General features: G+C 41.3%; 1 protein-coding gene across 1 annotated transcript in view; it reads right to left on the reverse strand.

Moving 5' to 3' along the window:
• LOC141128428 (vomeronasal type-2 receptor 26-like) overlaps positions 1-25,087 on the reverse strand; it is a 181,648-nt gene that overhangs the window by 17,520 nt on the left and 139,041 nt on the right. Inside the window, exons 4-5 of the mRNA XM_073616104.1 lie at positions 20,296-20,529; positions 12,367-12,490 (exon numbers count right to left, since the gene is read on the reverse strand). Of these exons, the coding sequence (XP_073472205.1) occupies positions 12,367-12,490; positions 20,296-20,529 (358 nt within the window). The remainder of the gene's footprint in view (positions 1-12,366; positions 12,491-20,295; positions 20,530-25,087) is intronic.

A 25,087-nucleotide genomic window follows, 5' to 3' on the forward strand; every position in this document is an offset into this window, starting at 1 on the left:
GAGTTATTTTGAGGGAACAAAAAATTTACACTGTTATACAAGCTGTAAACTCATTACTTTACATTGTAACAAAGTGTCATTACTTCAGTGTTGTCACATGAAAATATATAATAAGATATTTACAAAAATGCAAGGGGTGTACTCACTTTTGTGAGATACTAATATATATATATATATATGAATGAAATACACTGCCTGTACTAAATAACCTGCCTGCCTAATATAGCTCAATCTCTCTCTCTCCGTTAGTTATAATTATATAATGAGGACTTAGTCTCCCTGAGCCATGATTGGCCAAAGGCACCCTGCATTTTGCCAATTATGGCTCTCGCAGCAGAGCGCGCTGTGATTGGCCAAAGCGTATAGGCCAGGTGCATGCTTTGGCAAATCATTAGACACCAATGTGTCAGGGCTGGGCTTAGCCCTTCCTTCTCAAAGCTGGCCGTACAGCTGTCGCTAATTGCCAGCTCCTTTCTTTCCACCATGACTCACCTGTTGATGATATCCTGATCGTCAGCCTGCCTACTTAAAGTGGTTGTACACCATGTACAACCACTTTTACCTACAGGTAAGCCTATATTAAGGCTTACCTGTAGGTGCTTGAAATATCTCCTAAACCGTATTTACTAAAAAGATGAGCGTCAATGACTACGGCGCATGCGTAGTCATGACTACGTCAATGACTACGGCACATCGTCGATGACTACGGCACATCATGCCATTTCTATTAGGGGTTATGCCGTGAATGGCGGCTCCCGTGCACGGGAATGACGTCACGCGACTCCGGCCAGTCACAGAGCCGGAGATCACAGCCCCAGAAGGAAGAGGGGCGAAGTTGGAATCTCCCTGCTCAAGGGGACAATGGCGACAGCGCGGGCTTCTGTGTCAGGTAAGTGACATATAATGGGCTACTATGTGATGCATAGTAGCTCATTATGCTTTACCTTTGCAGGTAAATAAAGAGGAAGTAAAACCCACCAGGGTTTACTTCCTCTTTAAGTCGTCAAGCCCAGATGATCTCTGCCTTCGCCTTGGTCACATCTCTAGAGACTTTCTCCTGTGTTCCTGTTAAAGACTTGCTTGGCTGACATTCCTGCTGGCTCCAGATCCTGCTTTCTGTTCTACTACGCTGTTCTCTGGCTCCCTGATGTTTTGGATTGTCTGACTATCCGTTCCGGTTCCTGAACTCTGGCTATGTTTTGACTACGTTTACCTTTTTATTATTATTATTTTTTTATTAGTGTGATTTAACTGTACCTCTGTCTCAGTCTGATTCATGGTTTCTGACAGTAGGCAAAGGCCATGAATTCAGAAGTTGCAGTCAATCCACTTGTTGGTAATATTTTTTCCAGATTGGATGAGCAGGATCACAGCATGGATCAGTTTGCCATGGGGTTACAAATGCTCCTGAGTCACATGGCTCACCTGGAATCTCCCACTGTGGCTGCTCTGGTACAACCTGTGTTGCAGGTCGACCCTGCTGCTGCTTCAATCTCTGTGCAAGCACCCGCCTTAAGTATTACCTCTATAAGAATTATGTCTGGTTCCGCTCCGTTTCACCAGTGATTTGGGGGCGATCCAGTCCAATACAGAGGGTTTCTCAACCAGGTTGAAATATACTTCGAGATGCTGCCCCAGTAATTTCCCACGGACAGAAGCAAAGTAGGTTTTGTGATATCTTTGCTTTCTGAGAGAGCCTTGGCCTGGGCAAACCCTCTATGGGAGACGCAAAAACCTGTTGTCTTGAGTTACCCAGAGTTTGTGGCTTTTTTTAAAAGGGTATTTGATGTTCCCGCACACTCTGCTTCTGCTGCCAAGTGCCTAATGTCCATAAAACAGAGTACAAGAACTGTTGCCCATTACGCCATTGAATTCCCTACTCTGGCAGCAGAGGTTGCTTGGAACAATAAGGCCCTGATGGTTGCTTTTTCTCATGGTCTCTTGGATACCATCAAGGATGAGTTAGCAGCATGAGATATACCCACTGAGCTGGAGAAGTTGATCACGTTTGCCATCCTCATTGACTCTAGACTCAGAGCAAGACTTCCTTTTAAGGAGCGTCCTGTACATTTATCTCCGAACTTTGCAGTCCCACCCTTGCCTCCCTCACTTCCCATGCCTCCTGGTCCAGAGTCGGTCTGTGAAGATGAACCCATGCACTCAGGCTTCACGCGTCTCTCTGAGGATGAAAGAACCCTTAGGAGGAGGGAGAGATTGTGCCTTTATTGTGGACAGGCAGGTCACTTTTTGAAGTCTTGTCCTACCCATCCAGGGACGCCCGAACCTTGAGGTCCTGCCATGAACAGACCTTAGGTGGTGTTGTTTCATTCCCAGTTATCCAGAAGGATAAGCCCCTGGTTTTGGTTACCCTTTATTGGGCTGAGTTGTCCATCGAGATACAGGCTCTAATCGACTCTGGGGATGCAGGCCTGTTCATTGATGCTGCCTTTGTATTGAAGCACTTGATTCTGCAGCAGCTGCGTGACACTCCACTTGTCATTGAGGCTCTTGACGGGAGACCTCTACAGCCTGCCCATGTGACTCATGAGACTGTTCCGTTGTCCATGGCTGTAGGGGCTCTTCACCACGAGATAATCCTGTTCCATGTTATTTCCTCATCTAAGTTTCCGCTGGTTATTGGTTATCCTTGGTTACAGAGGTACAACCCCTCTTTTGATTGGCTCCATGCTGAGGTTATCTCCTGGTCGCCACAATGCAATAAGTCATACTTCCAGAAGGTAGCTAAGGTCCTGTGCACCTCTTCACTCTCCTCCCTGCTGGAGGAGTACCACGATTTTAGCAATGTCCTTGACAAAGGTCAAGCCGGTAGTTTGTCTCCACACCGGTCGTATGATTGTGCAATTGACCTTCAACCTGGTGCCATACCCCCTCATGGCTGGGTTTACCCTTTGTCGATCTTGGAGGATAGGGCCATGGAGGAGTATGTTGCAGGCACACTTTCGAGTTTTCATCGGCAAATCCTCATCTCCTGCTGGTTTCTTCTTTGTGAAGAAGAGGAGTGGAGTTAACTGAGACCTTGTATTGATTATAGGGGTCTCAATCGTTTCACATTTAAACATGTCTATACGATTCCATTGATTACGGAGTTATTTGACCGCCTCAAGGGAGCAACAGTTTTCACAAAGCTTGATTTGAGAGGGGCATACAATCTTGTGAGGATTAATGAGGGCGATGAGTGTAAAACTGCGTTTAATACCAGAACAGGCCATTATGAGTACTTCGTAATGCCTTTTGGCCTTTGTAACGCCCTGGAAGTTTTCTAGGAATTTATTAATGATGTCCTCTGAGATTTGTTGCAGTTATGTGTGGTGGTTTATCTCGATGACATCCTCATAAGTCCCTGGAGAGCCACCACACAGATTTCTGTTGTGTTCTACAGAAACTAAGAGAGAACAATTTCTATTGTAAATTGGAGAAGTGCATATTCCATCGTGAACAGGTTAAATTCCTGGGCTATGTAATTTCCACTGCTGGTTTTTCGATTGGACCCAGAGAAACTTTCAGCAGTCCTACAGTGACCCTGACCCATGGGTTTATGTCCTCTGCAGCGATTTATTTGCTTTGCCAACTATTATTGGAAGTTTATTCGTAACTTCTCGTCTCTGGTCAAGCATCTGACTGATATGACCAGAAAGGACAGTAACCCACAGAGTTGGTCTCCAGAGTCCATTAAGGCCTTTGAGAGTCTCAAGGCTGCCTTTGTTTCTGCTCCTGTGTTGGCACATCCTGATCCTACGTTACCTTTTATCCTTGAAGTTGATGCTTCTGAGACTGGAGTTGGCACCCTTCTGTCTCAATGTCCTACCTCTGAGAGCGCTATGCATCCTTGTGGCTACTTTTCCAAGAAATTGTCACGTGTGGAGTGCAATTACGTGATTGGTGACAGAGAGCTGTTAGCGATCATTTTAGCCCTGAAAGAATGGAGACATCTCCTCGAAGGTACCACTGTGCCGGTTCTCATTCTTACTGACCATAAGAATCTCACATTCTTGTCTGAGACTAAATGCCTTTCACCCAAAAGGGCAGGATACCCTTACGAAGAATGTCAAGGGCTGATGCTTTGTCACGACAATTTTCCTCCACTTCCAAGATGGAGTCGGTTCTGGTTCCTGTGATTCCTCCTGATCGTATTCTGGCTACGGTTCGCACCAGTCTCACTTCTCCTTTGGGTGACAAAATTCTTGCTGTTCAGGTCCATGCTCCTCCTGAGAAACCTTGTGACTGCTGCTTTGTGCCCGAGAGTCTCCGTACTGCCATGCTCCAGACTTACCATTCTCCCAAGGCTGCTGGCCACCCTGGGAAGAATCAACTCTTTTGGGCCATTTCCCAACAATTCTGGTGGCCTAGTCTACATGCTGATGTAACCGCCTTTGTAGCTGAATGTTCCGTGTGTGCTCAGAGTAAGACTTCACGACACCTTCCAGTGGGCCTTCTATAACCCATACCTAATGGAGAAAGGCCCTGTACCCACCTGTCTATGGATTTCATTGTGGAGTTACCCAACTCCCAGGGCAACACAGTTATCCTTATGGAGGCTGACCGGTTCTCGAAAATGTACCATTGTATTTCACTTAAGAAGATGCCCACTTCTAAGGAACTGGCTTCCATTTTTGCTTACATGGGCTACCCAAGGTGATTGTCTCGGACAGGGGTAGTCAGTTTGTGTCCCGTTTCTGGCGAGCCCTTTGTGCACAGTTGGGAATTCAGCTTGCTTTCTCCTCTGCGTAACACCCACAGTCTAATGGGGCCGAAGAACGAGCCAATCAGTATCTGGAGCAATTCCTAAGTTTCTATATTTCTGACCATAATACCAACTGATCAGACCTCTTACTGTGGGCGGAGTTTGCTCACAATAGTGCCTTGAATTCTACTTTCCGATTGTCCCCTTTTATGGCAAACTATGGTTTCCAACCTTGCATGTTGCCTGACTGTTACTGATTTATTCCGCAGAGTATTCCTGCTTTAGAGAAGCATCTCTGTGGTCTTCGTTCCACTTGGGCACAAGTCCAGGGGGCTTTGTGACATGCTAATGATAGTTACAGACTCCATGCTGACCGTAGGTGCCTGCCTGTGCCTTCCTACCAGGTTGGGGACAGGGTCTGGCTGTCATCTCACAACCTCCGACTTTGTGTTCCCTCACTGAAGTTCTCACCTCGGTTTAATGTGCCTTTCCGTATTCTTCACAGAATTAACCCAGTGGCTTATGCATCAGACCTTCCTTCTAATATGCGTATCTCTAATGTATTTCATGTCTCCTTATTAAAACCTTAGGCCTGCAACCGATTTACCACCTTGGTGCCTCGTCCTCACCCAGTACAGGTTGAGAACCATGGGGAATATTAAGTACAGTCCATTGTTGACTGCCGCAGGTTCTGTGGGCACATACAGTACCTGGTACATTGGAAAGGGTACGGTCCGGAGGAATGCTCTTGGGTCTTATCCTCGGACATACATGCCCCTGTCCTCCTCCGTGATTTCTATAGACATTTTCTACTCAAGCCTGGTGGTCCTCCGAGGGGGAGGGGTCATTGATGAGGGGGTACTGTCAGGGATGGACTCAGCCCTTCCTTCTCAAAGCTGGCTGCTCAGCTGTTGGCTAATTGCCAACTCCTTTCTCTCCACAGTGACTCACCTGTTAATGATATCCTGCTTGTAAGTCCTGCCTACTTAAGCTGTCCAGTCCAGATGATCTTTGCCTTTGCCTTGGTCACATCTCTAGAGACGCTCTCCTGTGTTTAAAGACTTTCTTGGCTGACATTCCTTCTGGCTCCAGATCCTGATTGCCATTCTACTACGCTGTTTTCTGGCTCCCTGATGTTTTGGCTTGTCTGACTATCCGTTGTGGTTCCTGAACTCTGGGAATGTTTACCTTTTTTTTTATTATTATTAAACAAGTGTGAATTAATTGTACTTCTATCTCAGTCTGATTTGTGGTTTCTGACACATTGCACTGCGATCTCGCAGTGCATTATGGGGCATTCCACGGCACTCTAATTCCCCACGAACGCCCCATAAGTTCGGTCCATTTGCGAGCAAATGAACACCCGATGTTCGAGCCGAACTTACGGTCGTCTCGAACCGCGGGCTCATCCCTACTTGTGACAGCAATAAAAGTGATCCAATTTTTTTTTTAAAGGGACAATGTAAACAAAAAATAAATAAATAAGAATAGTTTCTTTTTTAATTGTTAAGCACCCCCGCCACCGCGAACTCGCGCAGCAAAGAAAACGCATGCGTAAGTCACACCCGAAAATGTAAACGGTGTTCAAATCACACATGTGAAGTATTGCCACAATTGTCAGAGTGAGAGCAATAATTCTAGCACCAGACCTCCTCTGTAACTCTAACCTGGTAACCTTTACATTTTTTTAAAGCGTTGCTTTAGAGATTTTTAGGTACCGTACTTTGTCGCCATTCCATGAGTATGCGCAATTTCAAAACATGACATGTTAGTTATCTTATTACTCAGTGATCATCTTTCACATTAGAAAAACAAATTGGGCTAACTTTACTGTTTTTTTTTTTTTTTATTCATGAAAGTGTCTTTTTTCCCCCAAAAAAAGTGTTTAAATGACCTCTGTACAAATACCGTGTTACATAACATATTGCAACAATCACCATTTTATTCTCTCAGGCCTCTGCTAAAAAAAATATATATATATATATATATATATATATATATATATATTGTAATGTTTGGGGTATTTAGCTCAAGCGATAAATGCGTTTTTAGTGCAGTGAGTCCACATCAGACAGGCATTATAGTTAAGGGCCTGGTAGCCCACGTTTATTAAACCGAAAAACAAAAGCAAAAAGGTCCATTCAGGATTCCCACGCAGGGGTTTAACTTCATTAAGCACTCCAAAAATAAGGAAAACATACCAAGCCACCTGGCTCTCTTGTCAGCAGTTCCTCTGCTTGCTCTCAACAGATTTGCCAATTCTTTACAGCCCCCTGGACTCACTGGCTTCCTCAGTCTCCCCGACTCTCAAGGTTGGCCAGCCTTTCCCAGTCCCTGGGCAAAGAATCCCCTTTACATAGGCTGCAGACTCCCACAGGGCAGACCACTCTCCAGACACAGGTCTGTCTTCACACAGCAGTAGCAACAAGCTACACACACTCCACCTTCCTCCACCTCTGCTCTCACTAGCCCCTCGTTATATGGGCTGTGTGCACCTGGGCACACAACCTGCTGGCTCTCCATAAGACATGGACACAGGGTTAGAGATCCCATCCCTTTTCCCAGTGACAGGGACTATTACAATATATATAATATTTGGGGGTTCTAAGTAATTTTCTAGCAAAAAATATGGATTTTAACATGTAAGCAACAAATGTCAGAAATTGGCTTAGGCATGAAAGGGTTAAACTTAAAGGTGGGGCTATTGGATAATTCTTTATACATGCTGGTATCATTTAGAATATTTTAGGATTCTTTTATGTGGTCCTGTTTATCGCAAATCACTTCTCCCCAACCCTTGTCAGCTGATCTGATCTCCAAGTCCTTTATCCTTAATAAACTTTTCATACTGCTATCAATCTGGTGTATGTATTTGGGTGGTTTAGCATGCATTGAATTCAAATTATTGATGACCATTTATTTAAAGATATTAGTATGGGAATTGATGGATGAGGATGGGTTAAACAGGGAAGTATTCCTTAAATCTGTATTTTTATATACAGAATTTCTAGAAGGGTTTCTAATGACTGTATTTTGAATGAATTATTTTTTTTAAGCATATTTGTCTAGTAAATTTATGTATATCAATATAAAGTATATATTTGAAAATGTATTAATTCTGATGTACTGCCTACCTCATTTCTTGAGGCCATAAAATTTCGGGACAATATAAATTTCCCCCAAATTACCTCTTTTTGGAAAGTAGACCGTTTGAGACATTTAGTAAGAGGCATGGCAAGTTTTTTGAAGTTGCAATATTTTGTTACATTTTTTCAAAACTGAAGAAATCGAATACATTTTTTTCACCTTTGTTTAAACTTTTTTTAAAAAAATACTGGTGATAATATTTAAAAAAATAAAAAGGGGAAGGGGAAAAAAAGGTGAAAGTGTAGTACAGCATTAACATATGCCTGATGTGGTGGTGATCAGGGACACTGACTAATGATAATATGTTATAAAAATTAAAAAATAAACTATTTTTTATTGGATTTTTAAAAAAAATGTTTTTCATTTTTTACTTTTTCCTTCTACATACTTTCATCAGAGTAGTTCAGTGTTACCATAGTAATACAATACTACTCTGGGGTCTGATCAGGGTTTATTTATTTATTTTTTTACACTTTGCTGTTATAATAAAGATCATAATAACAGCAAAGTTTTCATCTGTCAAGAATGGGTTAACCAGTCATTAGAGCTAATTTACTAGTTAGCTGCAATTGGCTACAGCTAATTTCATGGTACAGGGTGCTTTGCCTGGCCCAGGAACCATATGATAGCTGTGGGCCAATCACAGCATAGGCATTACAGCTGTTATGAATGAATTCATTCATGACAGCTTTGTTACCATTGTGATCATGTAAATGTAAATTGTACATTCATATACTGGTGTTTTTTCAGCTCTGGAAACTTGTGGGTAAACCAACTATGCTCATTGCACCATAATAACCAATAATGCTCTGGGGCAGTAGGCATTGTGCCATTAGTTGGTATGATTTTGGCAGCCAGCCTGCCTGCAAAAATGGCAACTCATGATGCTAATCCAGAGCAGGCAGCATGCAAGGCTGCCCCATCATTCAGGAGTGTCAGGAAACATGAATCAGACTCAAACAGAAGTGCAGTAAAAATCACACTTTAAATGTTAAAATAGTACAAACAGAATAATTGTGGTCAAAGGTCAAAACATAGCCAGGGTTCAGAAACCAGAGCGGGTTGTCAGAACAAGCCAGTAAAACAAGAATCCAGAGATCAGCGTAGTCAGAAGCAGCAAACAGAATCAGTAACCAGAAGGGAAGTCAGCCAGGCAAAAGTCTTTAACAGGAAACCACAGCAGTGAGTATCTGGATATGTTGACCAAGGCGAAGACACAGGAGATCTGATCCAGGGAGTTTAAGTAGCCAGCAGAGCTAGCTGACGAGCAGGATATGATCATCAGGTGAGCTACTGTGGAATGATGAGTGCTGGCAATTAACCGACAGCTGAGCAGCCTGAGCTCTGAGAAGGGAGGGCTGAGCCCAGCCTTGAGAAGGAGAGGATGGAAGTGTGGTTCTTCCAGACCTGCTCCACTTTCCACCTTCTACCACACTGCTGGAGGGCTTTGATGTGAATAGGTGGCTATGTGATTGGGAGTAACTGTGTTATGGGGGACTGTATGATGGGGGGGTTGTGTGATGGGGAGCTCTGTGATTTGAAGGGGCTCTGTGATAAGAAGACTTTGTGATGAGGGATAACCTGATATGATGAGAGGACACTGACATATAATGGGGACTTTGACAGATAGGGAGGACTCAGATGTATGGTGGGGACTCTGACATGCTGGGGGATCTTTGATGTGAAGAGAGGCTTTTGATGGGAAGTTAATTAATCAAGGTAGGTGAGTGCATCATCAAAGATTTAGGTTTCCTATTGATAAGAAACATTTACATTTTTTATATTTTAGACAGGGTGCCTCTGGATTTTGCATATTTTTAAAGGGTGCCGCATCTGGAAAAATTTTGAGAAACACTAGTCTAAATATATTTTCCTGGTGCTACCCTGTTGTCCACCAACAGGTGGAGACTTTGCATAGGTCCCATACATGTTAACTACATACATATTCCTCCCCTTTCTTTAATTTAGGTAGATACTGTATCTTTGGGCTGTCACCACACCTGTAAATAAGTAGATTATCTTGTTAATAATATAAATAATATAATATAATAATATTTTCTCCCCCACGTGCCTTTTCCCCTGACTTCTCTTTCAAGATCAATGGCACAACCATCAAACCATCCCCGCATGCCACGATTCTAGGTTTAATCTTGGACTCTGAACTCAACTCTCCCTTTGGCCTCGCATCCAATCACTGTCCAAAGCTGTTTTATAAGAACATTTCTGTCCCTGTGAAGGAATCACGCACGACTTTTGCTAAATAAGAAGAGGTGAAAGTTCCAGATCAGCCTGAGGACTGCAGCAAGAAAATAAATTATAGAGTAATTAAAAACAAACCCTGAGGCAAACTTTGTTGGGGGGCTACATTTCAACTTTAAAAGATATCTTTCATGTAGTATATGGACTTTGAAGTTCTACATCTCAGTGCTAGGATCTTAACACAATAAGAGCCTAGTAAACTGTCTGTAGTTAGTTTGAACTCTGAGTACACGAGGGTTCCCCTCAATAGTCCAAAAACATATAAGTTACAAGTAGTATTACACCATCCAACATGTTATTCACTGCACCACTAGAGCATGATATACTCTGCTTTTTCACCCCGATGATGCCCTATAGGATGAAAAGCGTCAGAACGGACTATTGATGCCACTGATACCGCCATTGTTTTTACTATAAGCGCTTTTTAACTACCAGAAATGTGAGTGTTATTCTTTCATTATTAATAAACAAGATATGAGTTTTTACAGAATTACGCTATGTGCTCTCCTGTTCCCTTCTTCTTTTACACACATTTGACGTGTTTGGGCATACTCCTCTAACATATTATCGGAAGTTTTGCTGGTCCCTTGGAGTTTGTGTCTTCTGTGGCAGCTGTCTATTGGGCCATTACTATTCAAGCTAGATTGACCCAGTGGGTGTATACCCATCTGTGTCCAATCTTTCTGGTAAGCCTTTAAGAATATAAGGTGGTGGATCTTCTATCAATTCTCTCACCAAAATCACATCCTTATCATATATTTTATTCACTTTTTTGGATCACCACTATCAAGTTCTCTATGGACTATTTTAATGAGATTGTGATTTACATTTATGTCATCAAGAAAACCTATATGATTTAGTGATTTCTACTCATACAACATTCAACACTTTTTACATATTTTTATGTGATTTTATTTTTTCTTACATGATTTTTGCACAGTCATTGTTTAACCACTTGACCACTGGGCACTGAAACCCCCTTCCTAACCAGACCAATTTTCAGCTTTCGATGCTCTCACATTTTGAATGACAATTACTCAGTCATGCAACACTGTACCCATATGAAATTTTTGTCCTTTTTTTCACACAAAGAGCTTTCTTTTGGTGGTATTGAATCACCGCTGGGTTTTTTTATTTTTCGCACTATAAATCAAAAAAGACTGAAAATTCGATTAAAAAAAAAAAAAAAAAATCTTTGTTTCTGTTAAAGTTTATTGCAGAGTATTGGCAAGTATTGGCAGAGTATTGGCGAGTATTGGCAGAGTTTTGCAGAGTATTGGCAGAGTATTGCAGTGTTGCAGAGTATTGGCAGAGTATTGCACAGTGTTGCAGGGTATTGCACAATGTTGCAGAGTATTGCACAGTGTTGAAAAGTATTGCACAGTGTTTCAGAGTATTGCACAGTGTTGAAGAGTATTGCACAGTGTTGCAGAGTATTGGCAGAGTATTGCACAGTGTTGCAGAGTATTGGCAGAGTACTGAACAGTGTTGCAGAGTATTGGCAGAGTATTGCAGTGTTGCAGAGTATTGGCAGAGTATTGCACAGTGTTGCAGAGTATTGCACAGTGTTGCAGAGTATTGGCAGAGTATTGCACAGTGTTGCAGAGTATTGCACAGTGTTGCAGAGTATTGGCAGAGTATTACACAGTGTTGCAGATTATTGCAGATTATTGACACTGAGCAGCACTGTGGGCACTAAACATCCAGCCCACAGCGCTGCTGCAATCTCTCCCCCTCTCTCCCTCTCCCCTTGCACTGTACCCATCGGTACAGAGAGGGGAGGGAGGAACCGGCGCCATGACGTGACGCCGGTTTGTTTACAAGTGATCGCTCCATCATTTGACGAAACGATCACGTGGTAAATGGCCACGATCAGCGGCTATTTACTGTGATCTGTGTCACGGAGGTTCCCGGGCGCGCGGGAGCAACATTCTGGAATGACGTCCCATGAACATGCACCCAGAATAAGCCGGCCGCACTGTAGCCGTCTTTCGGCAAGTGGTTAAGCATATTTACCATTCTCATTAGACATTTGAGATTTTCATATTCTTAGCGCTGCACTTTTTTCACTGTATTTTACATTTTGCATAAGTTGATCCTCTACTGTGCTGGCTGCTTTCATTGTTTTAAAAGGATAGCGCAGTATATATATATATTATATTCTCTTTCCATGATATACTCTGCTTTTGCACATCCATGAATGTCAGTGTAAACTTAAAAACCATTAATAAATAAAACTGTATATAATTAAGGTATACCTGTCTTATTGGATATTTGCCCTTCTGAACATGGGACACAGTCATAGCAGCAAGAGTGGATTGAAGCTCCTGGCTTTTTTCTGTATCCGGGGAAACAAGAGTCCACACACCGAGACTCCAGCTTCTAAAGAAGAAGTGGAAAAAAAATTAAGTCTCCTTGTGTGAAATAACATTGGAGATTCAATATTCGTTTGTTGCAAAATGTTACTGTATCTCCTATCCATTGTTTCCATTGCACTTTAAAGTGCATGCAAACCCCAAATCTATTTTTCAGTAGGTCTGCCAACATAGTGGGGTTGATTTACTAAACATGGAGAGTGCAGAATCTGGTGCAGCTCTGACCTAGAAACCAATCAGCTTCCAGGTTTTATTGCCAAAGCTTAATTGAACAAGCTAAAGTTGAAAGCTGATTGGCTACCATGCACAGCTGCACCAGATTCTGAGTGCTCCAGTTTTAGTAAATCAACCCCAGTGTGTATAGTCTGGAAATCCTGTCAGGAACAACACTTATTATTTCCCTGTCAAAAAAGTTTATTGAACATACAGTAATATAAGGATGCATGAAGTACGTTTACAAGGATATATAAAGTAAGCTCATTGTTATACATTAGAATTTATATAAATATTTAACTTGAAATTTTCAAATATTAAAAATCAGGTACACAAAACCTAAAATAAAGGTGGAAAGTAATACATCAATTTCTTTTGGAGGTATTTGATAAATCTATACCACCTATAAATATTAACTGTTAGTAATACGTGTACGGGTCAGAATAATTCTGATAAAGAGCTTTGATCATAAGGTGGGGGAAAGGAAAGAAAAGGAAGAAAAAGGATAGAAAGACAAAGATATAGTCCACAAGCTCGATCCGTTCGTCAGTTTATCATCCATTGGCTTCTCCATGAAGCATAAAAATGAATGTTTCTATAAATCACATAATCCGTTACCATGGCAAAAGGACCGAGTCATTGAAATTTGACAGAAATTGATGTTTTATCCAAGGATGCCATCATTTTTCAAATTTTGGGATTTGGTTATGATCGATAGCTGCCATCTTGGCATGAGACGTTGTGTTAATCATTCTTTGAATTGTTTCTGCCAGTACCAATGTAGGGGATCTCCATGCCTTGGCCACTGTTTGCTTTGCAGCCGTTAGTAGTTGGACCATAAGTTTGTATTGAGAAAATGTTAACCATTCCGGTTTCAAGTTAAGCAAGGCTATGAATGGGTCTGGTTGTATTACCCTTTTGAATATTTTAGATGCTATCACAAAAATTTCCTTCCAAAAAATTTGGATTAATGGGCACGTCCACCATATATGTAAATGTGTGCCTATGTCTGGACAGCCTCGAAAACAAAGGGCTGAGGTATTAGGTGAATATTTAGCCACTCTGGCAGGTACAAGGTACCATCGGGTTAGAACTTTATAGTTTGTTTCCAATGCCAAAACGAAGATGATTTAGATGTGAGCCATATACTTGACCATTCCATGTCCTCTAAGTTCTCCCCCCAGATCCCCCTCCCATTTCCGAACGTAAGTAGGTTTGTCGAAATTTGTGACTCCAAATAGTTGATTATAAAGTGATGAAATTATTCCTTTAACAAATGGGTCATTTTTACAGATTGATTCAAAAGTGGATAATTGAGACAATGGTATTTCCACATTTAGGAATGGTGTAAAGAAGTTTTTAATTTGGAGATATCTAAATATCTCAGAGTTTGGTAGATCATATTTTTCTTTAAGCGTTGGAAATGAAAGGAATGATTTAGATGCAACAAAATCATGTAGTGTCTGAATACCTGTTGTTGTCCAAGCTTTAACTGATTTTGGGTAGATCCATGCCGGATAGAAGGCCGGATTTCTGATAAAAGATAGGAGGGGATTGTGTGGAGATTGTAATTGAAACTTGATTTTTAGTTTATCCCAGAGAGATAAAAAGTCTTTAGTTATGGGATTATGTATTTTGGAACAGTCTTTGGGTTCAAGCCATAACAAATTTGATATTGATAGAGGGTCACATTCTGAAGCCTCTATAAATACCCATAATGGGATTTCCAGTTTTGCATGATATTTGGAGAGACTGGCCAAGTGAGCTGATTTGTAATAGTTAGTAAAGTTAAGATATCCCAGACCTCCTTTAGTTTTGGGAAAATGTAATGTGTTTGGAAGAACCCCATATAAATGATGTTGTTCTTTTTTGCACTAGTCTCAAAAAATAGGAAGGAATTGGAATAGGGAGAATTCTGAACAGGTATAGCAATTTAGGCAGGATAGTCATTTTAATTGCATTAATCTTTCCTATCCAGGATAAGGGAAGTTGTGACCATTGTTTTAATAAGTTTGTAATCTGTCTCAGTAAAGGAGGGTAATTGGCTGAAAATAAGTCAGAATGAGATACTGTTAATTGAATTCCAAGGTATGGGATTGATTTCTCTGCCCAGGTAAATGGGAGTGCAACCTTTGCCAGAATTGGTTCAGGGTTTGATAGTGAAATGTTGAGCACTAGGCATTTCTTAGGGTTAATCATAAGGCCGGAGAAGGCTGCAAATCCATCAAGGACAGGCAATAGATTGGGACCTGGAACCTGTGGTGATGATAGGAAAAGCAATATATCATCTGCAAATATACATATTTTGTGTGTAATACCTCCTACTTCAGTGCCAGTTATAGTATGTTTTGTTCTAATGTATTGGGAGACGGGTTTGAGTAAAAGGGCAAATAAGAGGGGAGATAATGGACAACCCTGTCAAGTGCCTCTTTCTATACTAAAAGCATCAGATTTGTATCCAGCATATTTTATATAGGCTTTGGGTTTATTATAGAGTGCTGTAATCCATTTTAAAAAATGAGGGTCAAAACCCCATTTTTGTAAGGAATAGTGCATATATTGCCAGGATACTGTATTGAATGCCCTTTTAATATCAAGAGATAGAAAGCATGAAGGAATTTTCCGTTTCTTAGCAATATGTGCCAATAGCACTGCCCTGCATACATTATTGCCTGCCTGTCTATTTGGCATAAAGCCTACTTGATCTCTATGTATTAATTTACCTATGATACTTTTAAGGCGTTTTGCTAACATTTTTGCTAATAATTTGATATCAAGATTTAATAGAGAAATGGGCCGATAATTTACGCTGGAAGTATCATCAGAAAGGGGTTTTGGGATCATACATACAATTGCCACTAACAGTGTGTTGAGAGTTTCAGCTAGAATAGGGGAGAGAATCTCTGAAAATGTTTTGTAATATAGGGCTGAGTATCCATCTGGGCCTGGTCTTTTGTTAAGTTTTAAGTCTTTAATGGCATTAGCAACTTCATCTATAGTTATAGGTTCTTCCAAACTGTTTTTTTGGTTCTGAGACAACTCAGGTAAGGTAATCTGTGAGAAGAAAGATTCCAATTCTGTAGGGTTAAATTCTTTGTTTGACTCGTATAAGGTTGCAAGATGTGAGTGAAATTTGTGGACGATTTTGACTGGATTGCTAGTATAAACATCTTTTGATAATTTCAAACGTATAGGTTTGAAAGATTTATTAGTAAAGTTCAATGCCCATGCCAAATATGTGCCTGGTTTGTTTGTATTCATATAGAGATTATGCCTAGAGCATTTGTGGGATTTGTCTACTAATTCTGTGAGAAATAGGTCGTATTCCAATCTAGTTTTTTCCAAATGAGATTTTGTACTCTGAGATAGATTATCTTGGAATGATATGGAGGCTGCGTTAAAATTGAATTCTAGTTTCATAGCAAGAAGTTTGCGTTCCCGTTTAAATAATGCCATTTGTCTTTGTAGAACACCATGCAAAACAGGTTTGTGAGCTTCCCATAATGTTATCGGGGAAATGTCTGGATTGGTGTCGATTGATATGTGTTCCTTTAAAGCTTGTTCAATAATCATGTGATGTGATGGGTGTTTGAGCATTATGTCCGGTAGGTACCAAGTCGGGTCATGTGCTTTCGGTATAGTTGAGGCTATAGTTGTGTATGCTGCGTTATGGTCTGACCAAGGAATTGGAATTATATCTGATGCAATAATCTCTGGTATCATTCCTATTGTTAGAAAAATATGGTCTATTCTGGTAAAGGATTGATGAGGATGTGAAAAATAAGTGAATTTCTTTTTTATCGGATTACTTTCTCTCCAAGAATCTACCAGATTGTATTTGGAAAGAAGTTGGGAGAAAGGTAATTTAGAGGATATTCTGGATGGGGTAAAAGGTGATTTATCGAGAAATGGGAGGAGGACCTGGTTAGAATCACCACACATAATCACCATTCCCATTTTGTGCGTATTAATCACTTGTAATAAGTGCAAGAGGAAAGGTGTAGGTTGTTTATTGGGAGCGTAGTAGGAAATTACTGTGACTGCTGTATCCATTATATAACCCATGAGTATCAGGTATCTACCTTCTGGGTCTTTAATTTCTGATGATAAAGTAAATGGTGTGGACCGGTGAAATGCAATTAGAGTTCCCCTTTGTTTGGTACTGGCCGAAGCCATACAAATTTGTGGATAAAAAGGGGACATATATTTAGGTGCGGAATTATTGGTGAAGTGTGTTTCTTGTAGGCACACAATGTGGGCCTTCCTGCTATAGAAAGTACGGAATGCTTTGGTCCTTTTCTGAGGAACATTTATGCCCTGAACATTCAGGGATATGATATTTAATGGTTCCATGGTAACAGATTAAATAGTTTTGACTTATTTTTTATTATGCAACGCTGACTACGCGGATCAACCTGTGTGAACTGAAGGAATGAAAAGGTAGAAAAGAATCCAGTGGAGTCTGGAGTGAAGAATAAACAGAAAACATATAAGGTTAGATGGTACATTGTATTAAATAATATATGTAAGTAATCGCAAGTTGCCCGTGAAGAAAAAATATATATCTCTATCAGGGGAAAAAATGCCTCCGTCAGACTCCCACATATTATAGGTGGTGAGAATGAGGAAGGCTAATGGGGGTACATGGATCTTCCGCTTACAGGAGAGAAGTGCTATAATAAAAAGCATCAAAAGGATGCCTCAATAATTGGAGTGCACAATACCTAATATTTGTAGAATTAGTTGTTCCAGGGTGATTGTATATAGTTAATATCACCTTAGGTTAAGTAATTCAGTCAAAAAAGTACAGTTTAGAACTTTGATATGGATAGTGATTATTTTTAGAATATTTGGGAGTTTAACGTATTAGAGTAAACTATTACATATTTCAATCATATGTATTTGCATAAATATGGTAATTCATAAATTTGAGATTATGTTGACACAGATTGGATCAAAAGAAATCAAAAGTAGAGGAAGTAATTAGGTAATAATATACTTATTTTGAGAAAAAAAAAAAAAAAGAAAAAGCTCCTATTACTTCTGGAGCAGTTTCTGCACGTTTGCAGCTGAAAGTAATTTGTCTGTTATTATAGACAAAATTGAACAACTGAATAAAGAATTCCCTATTATGTTTTTAGGTTTTAAAGCAATAAGAACCAGTAATAATGAAAAATATAACTTGAATGTAACCTGACCCTATATAGTATGTGAATACCAGGATAAGGTCACATTCAGTTATATATTCAAATCTTATAGAGAGCAATCTCTGAAGGCCCGTACACACGATCAGACTTTTTGACTACAAACATGCAAATTAGCTGTTTTGGAGAAACATCCGACCGTGTGTACGCTCCATTGGACACATTTTCCTACTGCAGCGGGCACAAGAGGGAATTCCCCTCTGGGGGAATACCAAGCCCTTCGGCCTGGTATGGATTTTAAAGGGAACCCCTATGCCAAAAAAACAGCGTGGGGGTCCCCCCAAAATCCATACCAGACCCTTATCCGAGCACGCAGCCTGGCCAGTCAGGAAAGGGGGTGCGGACGAGCGAGCGCTCCCCCTCCTGAGCCATACCAGGCCCTGCGGGCCCCCCTCCCCCAAAGCACCTTGTCCCCATGTTGATGAGGACAAGGGCCTCTTCCCGACAACCCTGGCTGTTGGTTGTCGGGGTCTGCGGGCAGGGGGGCTTATTGGAATCCGGGAGCCCCCTTTAATAAGGGGGCCCCCAGATCCCGGCCCCCCACCCTATGTGAATGAGCATGGGGTACATCATACCCCTACCCATTCACTTCGGGGTCCTCTTCCGACTTCTTCCGACTTCGGGGGTCCTCTTCCGACTTCAAGGGTCTCTCCGGTGTCTTCTCCCGGTGTCCGGATCTTCTGCCGTGCCATGCTGGGACTGTGAGGTCATAAGGGGGCGTGGTCATGCAGTTCATGCATTGTATTTAATTTTTAACTATTCCCTAAAAATTAGATACAATGGCTTTGAAATTACAGAGCTCAATTCTTTTAGGATCTGTGGGTGGATGCCATCAGGTCCAGGTGCTTTATCCACCTTTATTCTGTCTAAATATTTCTGGACCATATCACTTTTGAGCCATTGTGGATCATTCTGGGCTTTGTCACTACCACCCCCATTATGGACATGAGCTCCCCCATGCTCTTTTGTATATACAGAGCTGAAGAAAGTATTTAATAAATTTGCCTTCTCTTTGTCCCCAGTCACCCACTCTAGATTATTTTGTAAAGGGCCTACATGCTCAGACCTGACCTTTTTACTATTAATATATTTGAAGAATTTTTTGGGGTTTGTCCTACTATCTTTTGCAATCTGTCGTTCATTTTGAATTTTTGCATCCTTGATTTCCTTTTTACATATTCTGTTAAATTCTTTGTAACATTTAAACAACACTAGTGTTCCTTCATTTTTATATTTTTTAAAAGCTTTTTTCTTATTGTTTATAGCTTCTTTAACTTTGGCCGTGAGCCACATAGGTTTTATTTTTAGCCTTTTAAACTTATTGCCCATGGGAATATAGTTTGCTGTGAGGTCCCAAACAGTCTTTTTGAAGAATTCCCATTTCTGTTCTGTGTTTATCAATGCAATTATTCCCTCCCAGTCTAAATCCTGGAGAGCAGCCCTCATCCTTGGAAAATTAGCTCTCTTAAAGTTAAGTGTTTTTATCTTTCCCGTATGTATTTCTCGTTTACAGCTAACATCAAATGAAATCATGTTATGATCACTGCTACCCAGGTGTTCCTTTATCTGGACATTAGTAATAAGCTCTGCATGGTTTGAGATTACCAGGTCCAACAGAGCTTCATTCCTAGTTGGGGCCTCAATAAACTGGACCATAAAATTGTCCTGTAATAGGTTTATAAATGTTTTCCCTTTAACTGTCCCAGCAGTGCCATTACTCCAGTCAATTTCTGGGTAGTTAAAATCCCCCATTATTATCACTGTCCCAGCCCTTTCAGCCCTTTCCATCTGTGCAAGGAGCGGAGTCTCTACCTCCTCGTTAACATTGGGTGGTCTATAACAAACTCCAATGATTAACTTTGAACTACGCCCATCTATATGCAGTTCCACCCATAATGCTTCAGATTCATCACACTCTCCATCAACCAGATCCTCTTTCACACTTGCTTTGAGATCACTTCTCACATAGAGACAGACCTGCCACCTTTCCTTTTTACCCTGTCTCTCCGAAAGAGTGCATAGCCAGGAATATTAATAGCCCAGTCATGTGAGGATTGAAGCCAAGTTTCAGCAATACCGATTACATCATAGCTCAGTGAGACATGATGCCTAACATACTGAAAAAATGATTTTAGGTTTACATGCACTTTGAAGTTAAATAAAAAATATTTTAATGGTCAATGGTATATTTACCAGAGCAAACAGTAGGAATAAGAGAGTATGGGTTACATACACTTGAAATAATTTTAACCTGAGTCCATGAGTATGAGTAAAGTTCATGGTTGATGTTCAGAAATGGTATTGCTTGACTATAATTTTTACACATCTGTTGTGAAAACTGTAAAATGAGTGACCAATGTCATGAAAAGTGAGTGCCTTATGTGCTTCTCCTCACCGTATTATTGTCATAGTTCCATATTATATTTTTGGAGTTAATATGAAGTTGGTCTTCTTCTTTACCCCATGGTGTGTACGAACCAACATCCTTATCATCTGTTCTAAATTTTCTGAAAGACTTCACCCAATTTACTATTTTGTAGTGGAATGGAAATTCACCATTTTCATCAAAGAAGGTCATTCTGTCTGCCGTCGTAAATCGATTTTTTATTTTTTTCACATATTTATGCAACTGGAGGACAGAAAAAAAACCTTAAACAAGTTAAATCTATAAGTTTAATTTGTTTATATCTTGCTTTCCCTTGTTTCTCCATCCCCCTTTATCAACACCTTTTTTTAAATAAAATATTTCTGTTTATACTATATGTCTTATTTTAAATGCAATCATTTTTTATTGATTTTCAGGTACACGCAGGGGATGCCAAAAGTAGGCTTAGCAAAACAGCGTGATCAAGTACACGTGTGGAATAGGTTTTAAAGTCAATAATATTGATCAACAGGGGCCCCAGAACAAGACAGGAGATCAACATAAGGTGCCTGAGCGCTCAGGGGCTGAGGTGTGGAATAAACCCCCCAAAAAATTATGGAAACAAGTCTTAGACAGGGTATTTAAAGAGGCTAAGGGAAAGAAGGAAAAAAAAACATTTTGGGTGGGGAGTCCAAGGGATAGGGGGGAAAGAGAGAGATAAGAAGAAAGACGATGGAAGAGGAAGAGAAAGGGAGGTAAAGTAAGAAAGATACCCCAGGCCTGGGGAATGGGCAGGGTCAATTAATCAGGCCTAGGCTGGTCGGATGCAGAGTAGGGAGAGCTTAAGTGAGAGTCGTGGAGGATACTACTCATCTTCTCATTGATCATGAGGGTCGCCAGGATGCTCCTCACCTCCGCAAATGAAACAGTCGGCTTTTTCCAGGCCATGGCTATTATGCGTTTAGCAGCTATAAATAAATAGGTGGCCAGCTTCTGTTGGTATGAGAAGAGACCCAGGATTGGTCAGTGAAGCAGTGCTATATTGGTGTCTTTTTTTGAAAAATATTTATTGAGTTTTACAGAATATAATACAAAACAGAGTACAGAATAGTTATAAAGCAGGTACACATAAATTCTCCAAGCAGTAAGATCGTTTTATACTTAAATACAGGTAAGGGGGGAGGGGGATCAGTAATTCACATTTACATCTTATCATCGTTAGTAAGCAAAACAGTGTCTGAGAGGCTGAAATTTTATAACTTTGTACCTTCAGGAGTAGAAGCAATGTTTAGACATAACTAGCTAGAGATCAGATAAGTTGGTCTAGTTAAAACAGCAAAACTAAATGATAATACTGGGAACGAATAGAAGAAAATAGTGGATGTCAAGGAGCGGTATGGGCTTGCACACATCTTACGGTGGCTTAAAGGTAGAGGGGTCAGAAGTGTAAGATATTTTGAGGTTGCCAAGGTAAGATCTCTCCTTAGGTACCAATCTGTAAAACGGAATGGGTGCATTATATCCTGCATCGTTTGTTGAGTGAATGTGGCTTCCATATACCTTCTCCATCTCTTGAAAAAGCGTGAGGTAGAACGAAAGTTCAGTGTGATGGTGTTTAATCTCTCCAAGTAGAAGTGTGAGAACATGGCTTTCTTAACCGCCGTTAAATTAGGTGGTGTTGCTGAAATCCAGTGAGACATAATTGATCTGCGGGCAACTAGAAGACATAGATGAGCCCAGATCTAATGAGAACATAAATACTAGATAGGTAAACATGAATTTCAAATCTTCTAAATAGCAATAGAGGACAAACATTAACAAAGCGGATTTTCGATTAAAGAAAAGTAAGATAACATAGTGGACTTCACTTTTTTCCACATGAGGTTCAACTACCTATCATATCCCCCACTAGTCGCTAGCTCCTCACGTAGGGGCAGGATGTAAGCTATGGGGAGTGGAGGGAGGGAGGAAAAAAGGGAAAGGATGGGAGAGGGGGAGGGAGGGAGATGGGTAAAGGTTAACAAGGAAGGGTAGTCAGAGGGGAGAAGGTCAGGAAAATAGCAACTCACATTTAGACACTGGGGAAGGCTCAGATGAGTGAAGGCTCAGCTAATCTACGTAAGTGCAGTGACTGCGAATATTGCATGGGTCCCTAGAGTGAGCTTCTAAACAAACAACATGCGGCCTTACTGGCGACTGGGGTAGCAGGCTGTAGAGCAAACAAACGTTAAGCAACAGGCTAACATAGGTACTGCGTCAAAAAGTTCAATCATGATAAGTTGAAAGAACAATAAAAGTACCTAAAGAAAAAAGAGAGATGGGGGGGTAATATTACCCGTCAGTGCAAGCACAAGTGGTGAAAGTGGGTTTCTGAAGTCTTTCAGCGATTCCCAGAGCGGTCCTCCTGGTTGGTGAAGCGGCTGCGTTTATATGGAGGTTTGGTCGGGCTGCGTTGATGTTTAGACGGTCCAATTGAAGAAGACGGTGATGTTGATGGTGGGCCCTCTGCAGTGTTACTGTGTTCCATCTCGGTGCTCCAGGTGGTTAAGTAATTTTCCGCCTCATCAGGTGTGTTGAAAGTGAGGTGTTCACCTTCAGACGTTTGAATGCAGAGGATAGCTGGGTAAGCTAAGGAGAACCGGATTTGGTTGTTATGTAAAGTTGAGCAGATCGGTGAAAATGCTTTACGTTGTTTCATCACCTCCATGTATTAATCCGCAAAGAGCAGCAATTTTGCATCATCCAGTTAAGGAGCACGAGTGGCAACATTTTTGCATTATGGCATTCTTGTCGGCATAGTTTAAGTATTTAACTATAACATGACAAGGTTTGGCGCGGGTTTCTGAGTATTGACCCATGCGGTGCGCCCGTTCAAAAGTGCAGGATATGCAGAGGCCCAGTTGCTCTGGGATGGTTTTGGCACAGATAGTCGTGAGCTGGGAAGCAGACACCGATTCTGGTAATCCAATTATGCGCAAATTGTTCCTTCTCGAACAATTTTCCAAATTGTCGAGTTTATCCCAGATGCCTCTGTTTGTAGCAGTGATGAGTGCCGACCGCGGCAGATGAAGCTGTGAAATCATCCTTAAGGGATGATATCCTCTCTTCTACATGAGTGATTCGTTGTGCCTGAGCTTGCAGTTCTATATGAAGCTGCTCCAGTCCTCTGTAAACTGCTGCATCCACAGTGACTGTTAATGTGAGTCCCAGCAGTGTTGCTTGTGCGATGCCAGCGGGGGGGGCAGGATCCGTACCTGCCATTTCTGGAGCAGAATCTGCACACATATTCACCTTTAGGGTTTGCACCAGAACTTGCGAACATGCAAAAAATTTGTGCGAACACGCAAACATCGAACATTAGAGAGGAAGCGATATATATATATATATACACTAGACTGACTTTATATATATATAATATACTTTATATATGCACACTGCAACTAACTAACCTTACTGCCTAATCTAGCTCAAGCTACCTCTCTGTCCACGCCAACAACACTACACGTGGCCCCTCTGTAAGCAGCCTTATATTGTGTATATATATATATATATATATATATATATATATATATATATATATATATATACTCTGCAGTGTAGCCTATATATACAGTGCATTTGGTGGTGTACAGTTTCTAATACACTTCAGGCGGTGTACACAGTATATAATACAGTGTGTAAAGTTTCTAATACACTTCAGGTTGTGTACACAGTATATAATACAGTGCAGCCGGTGTACAGTTTCTAATACACTTCAGGCGGTGTACACAGTATATAATACAGTGTAGTCTGCTGTGAAAAGAAAAAAATCCCCATCATGTCCAGAAGGCCATGGAGAGGCAGACACTCACAGGCCACTAAAAGTGGGCAAGCAGCCTCTGTGTCTACAGTCAACAGTGGTGGTTGCGGATGTGGTGCATCCTCTGCAGGTGGCCATGGGGCATGCTTGTCCTTTTTTTCTGCCGCTGGCTATTTTATTGAGCCACACATGCAGAAGAGTTGGTGGAGTGGATAACAAAGCCGTCCTCATCCTCCTCATCCTCTGTCACCCAGGCTCGTAGTAAATTGCCTTCCAATGCAGCTGCCAAAGTGACCTATTCCACCAACTCCTTGTCCACAGTTACTCCTTCCATAACCCAACTATCATGCACGGAGGAGTCCCCGGAATTATTCGACCACAGTGTCGGTTACATGCTGCTGGAGGATGCGCAACAATTTGAAGGCTCCGCTGTTGGTTTCCAGGTTGAGGAAAGGTGTAACATGAGCCTAAAGAGAGGGGGTTTTACAGAAGGACAAGAAACTAGCAGTCATTTTCCCAAGCTGCAGCATACTCCCAAGTTTTCTCCAGTGACGAGGAGGGAGGGGATGATGAGGTCACTGACTGTACTTGGGTGCCTGAGAGAATAGAGGAGGAAAGTGAGGAGGAGGAGAAGGAGGCACAAATCCAACAAGGCAGGATGTCCTCCAGGGATCAGCTTAAGGGCTGCCACCCTATTGCATCACACCCCAGAGCTCCACAGGTGCAGGGCACTGCTGACTCCTCACTGACTTTTAAAAGTCCCTTGGTATGGGCCTTTTTCGACATGTGTGCAGCAGATCACACTGTTGCTGTTTGCAACCTATGTCTGAAGCAGATCAAGCGTGGCCAGAACAGCAGCCACTTAGGCAACACATGCTTGAGCAGGCATATGACGACCTGCCATGCATCCCATTGGGAGCAGCACCTAAAAGACCAACATCATAGAAAAAGGCAGACATCTCCTTGCCCCTCATCTGGGTTCTTAAACCCTACTATATCTCCAGTCCTCTCAAAAACCTGCAC

This window comes from Aquarana catesbeiana, linkage group LG01 (assembly GCF_042186555.1).
Source record: "Aquarana catesbeiana isolate 2022-GZ linkage group LG01, ASM4218655v1, whole genome shotgun sequence".
NCBI classification, from domain to species: Eukaryota; Metazoa; Chordata; class Amphibia; order Anura; family Ranidae; genus Aquarana; species Aquarana catesbeiana.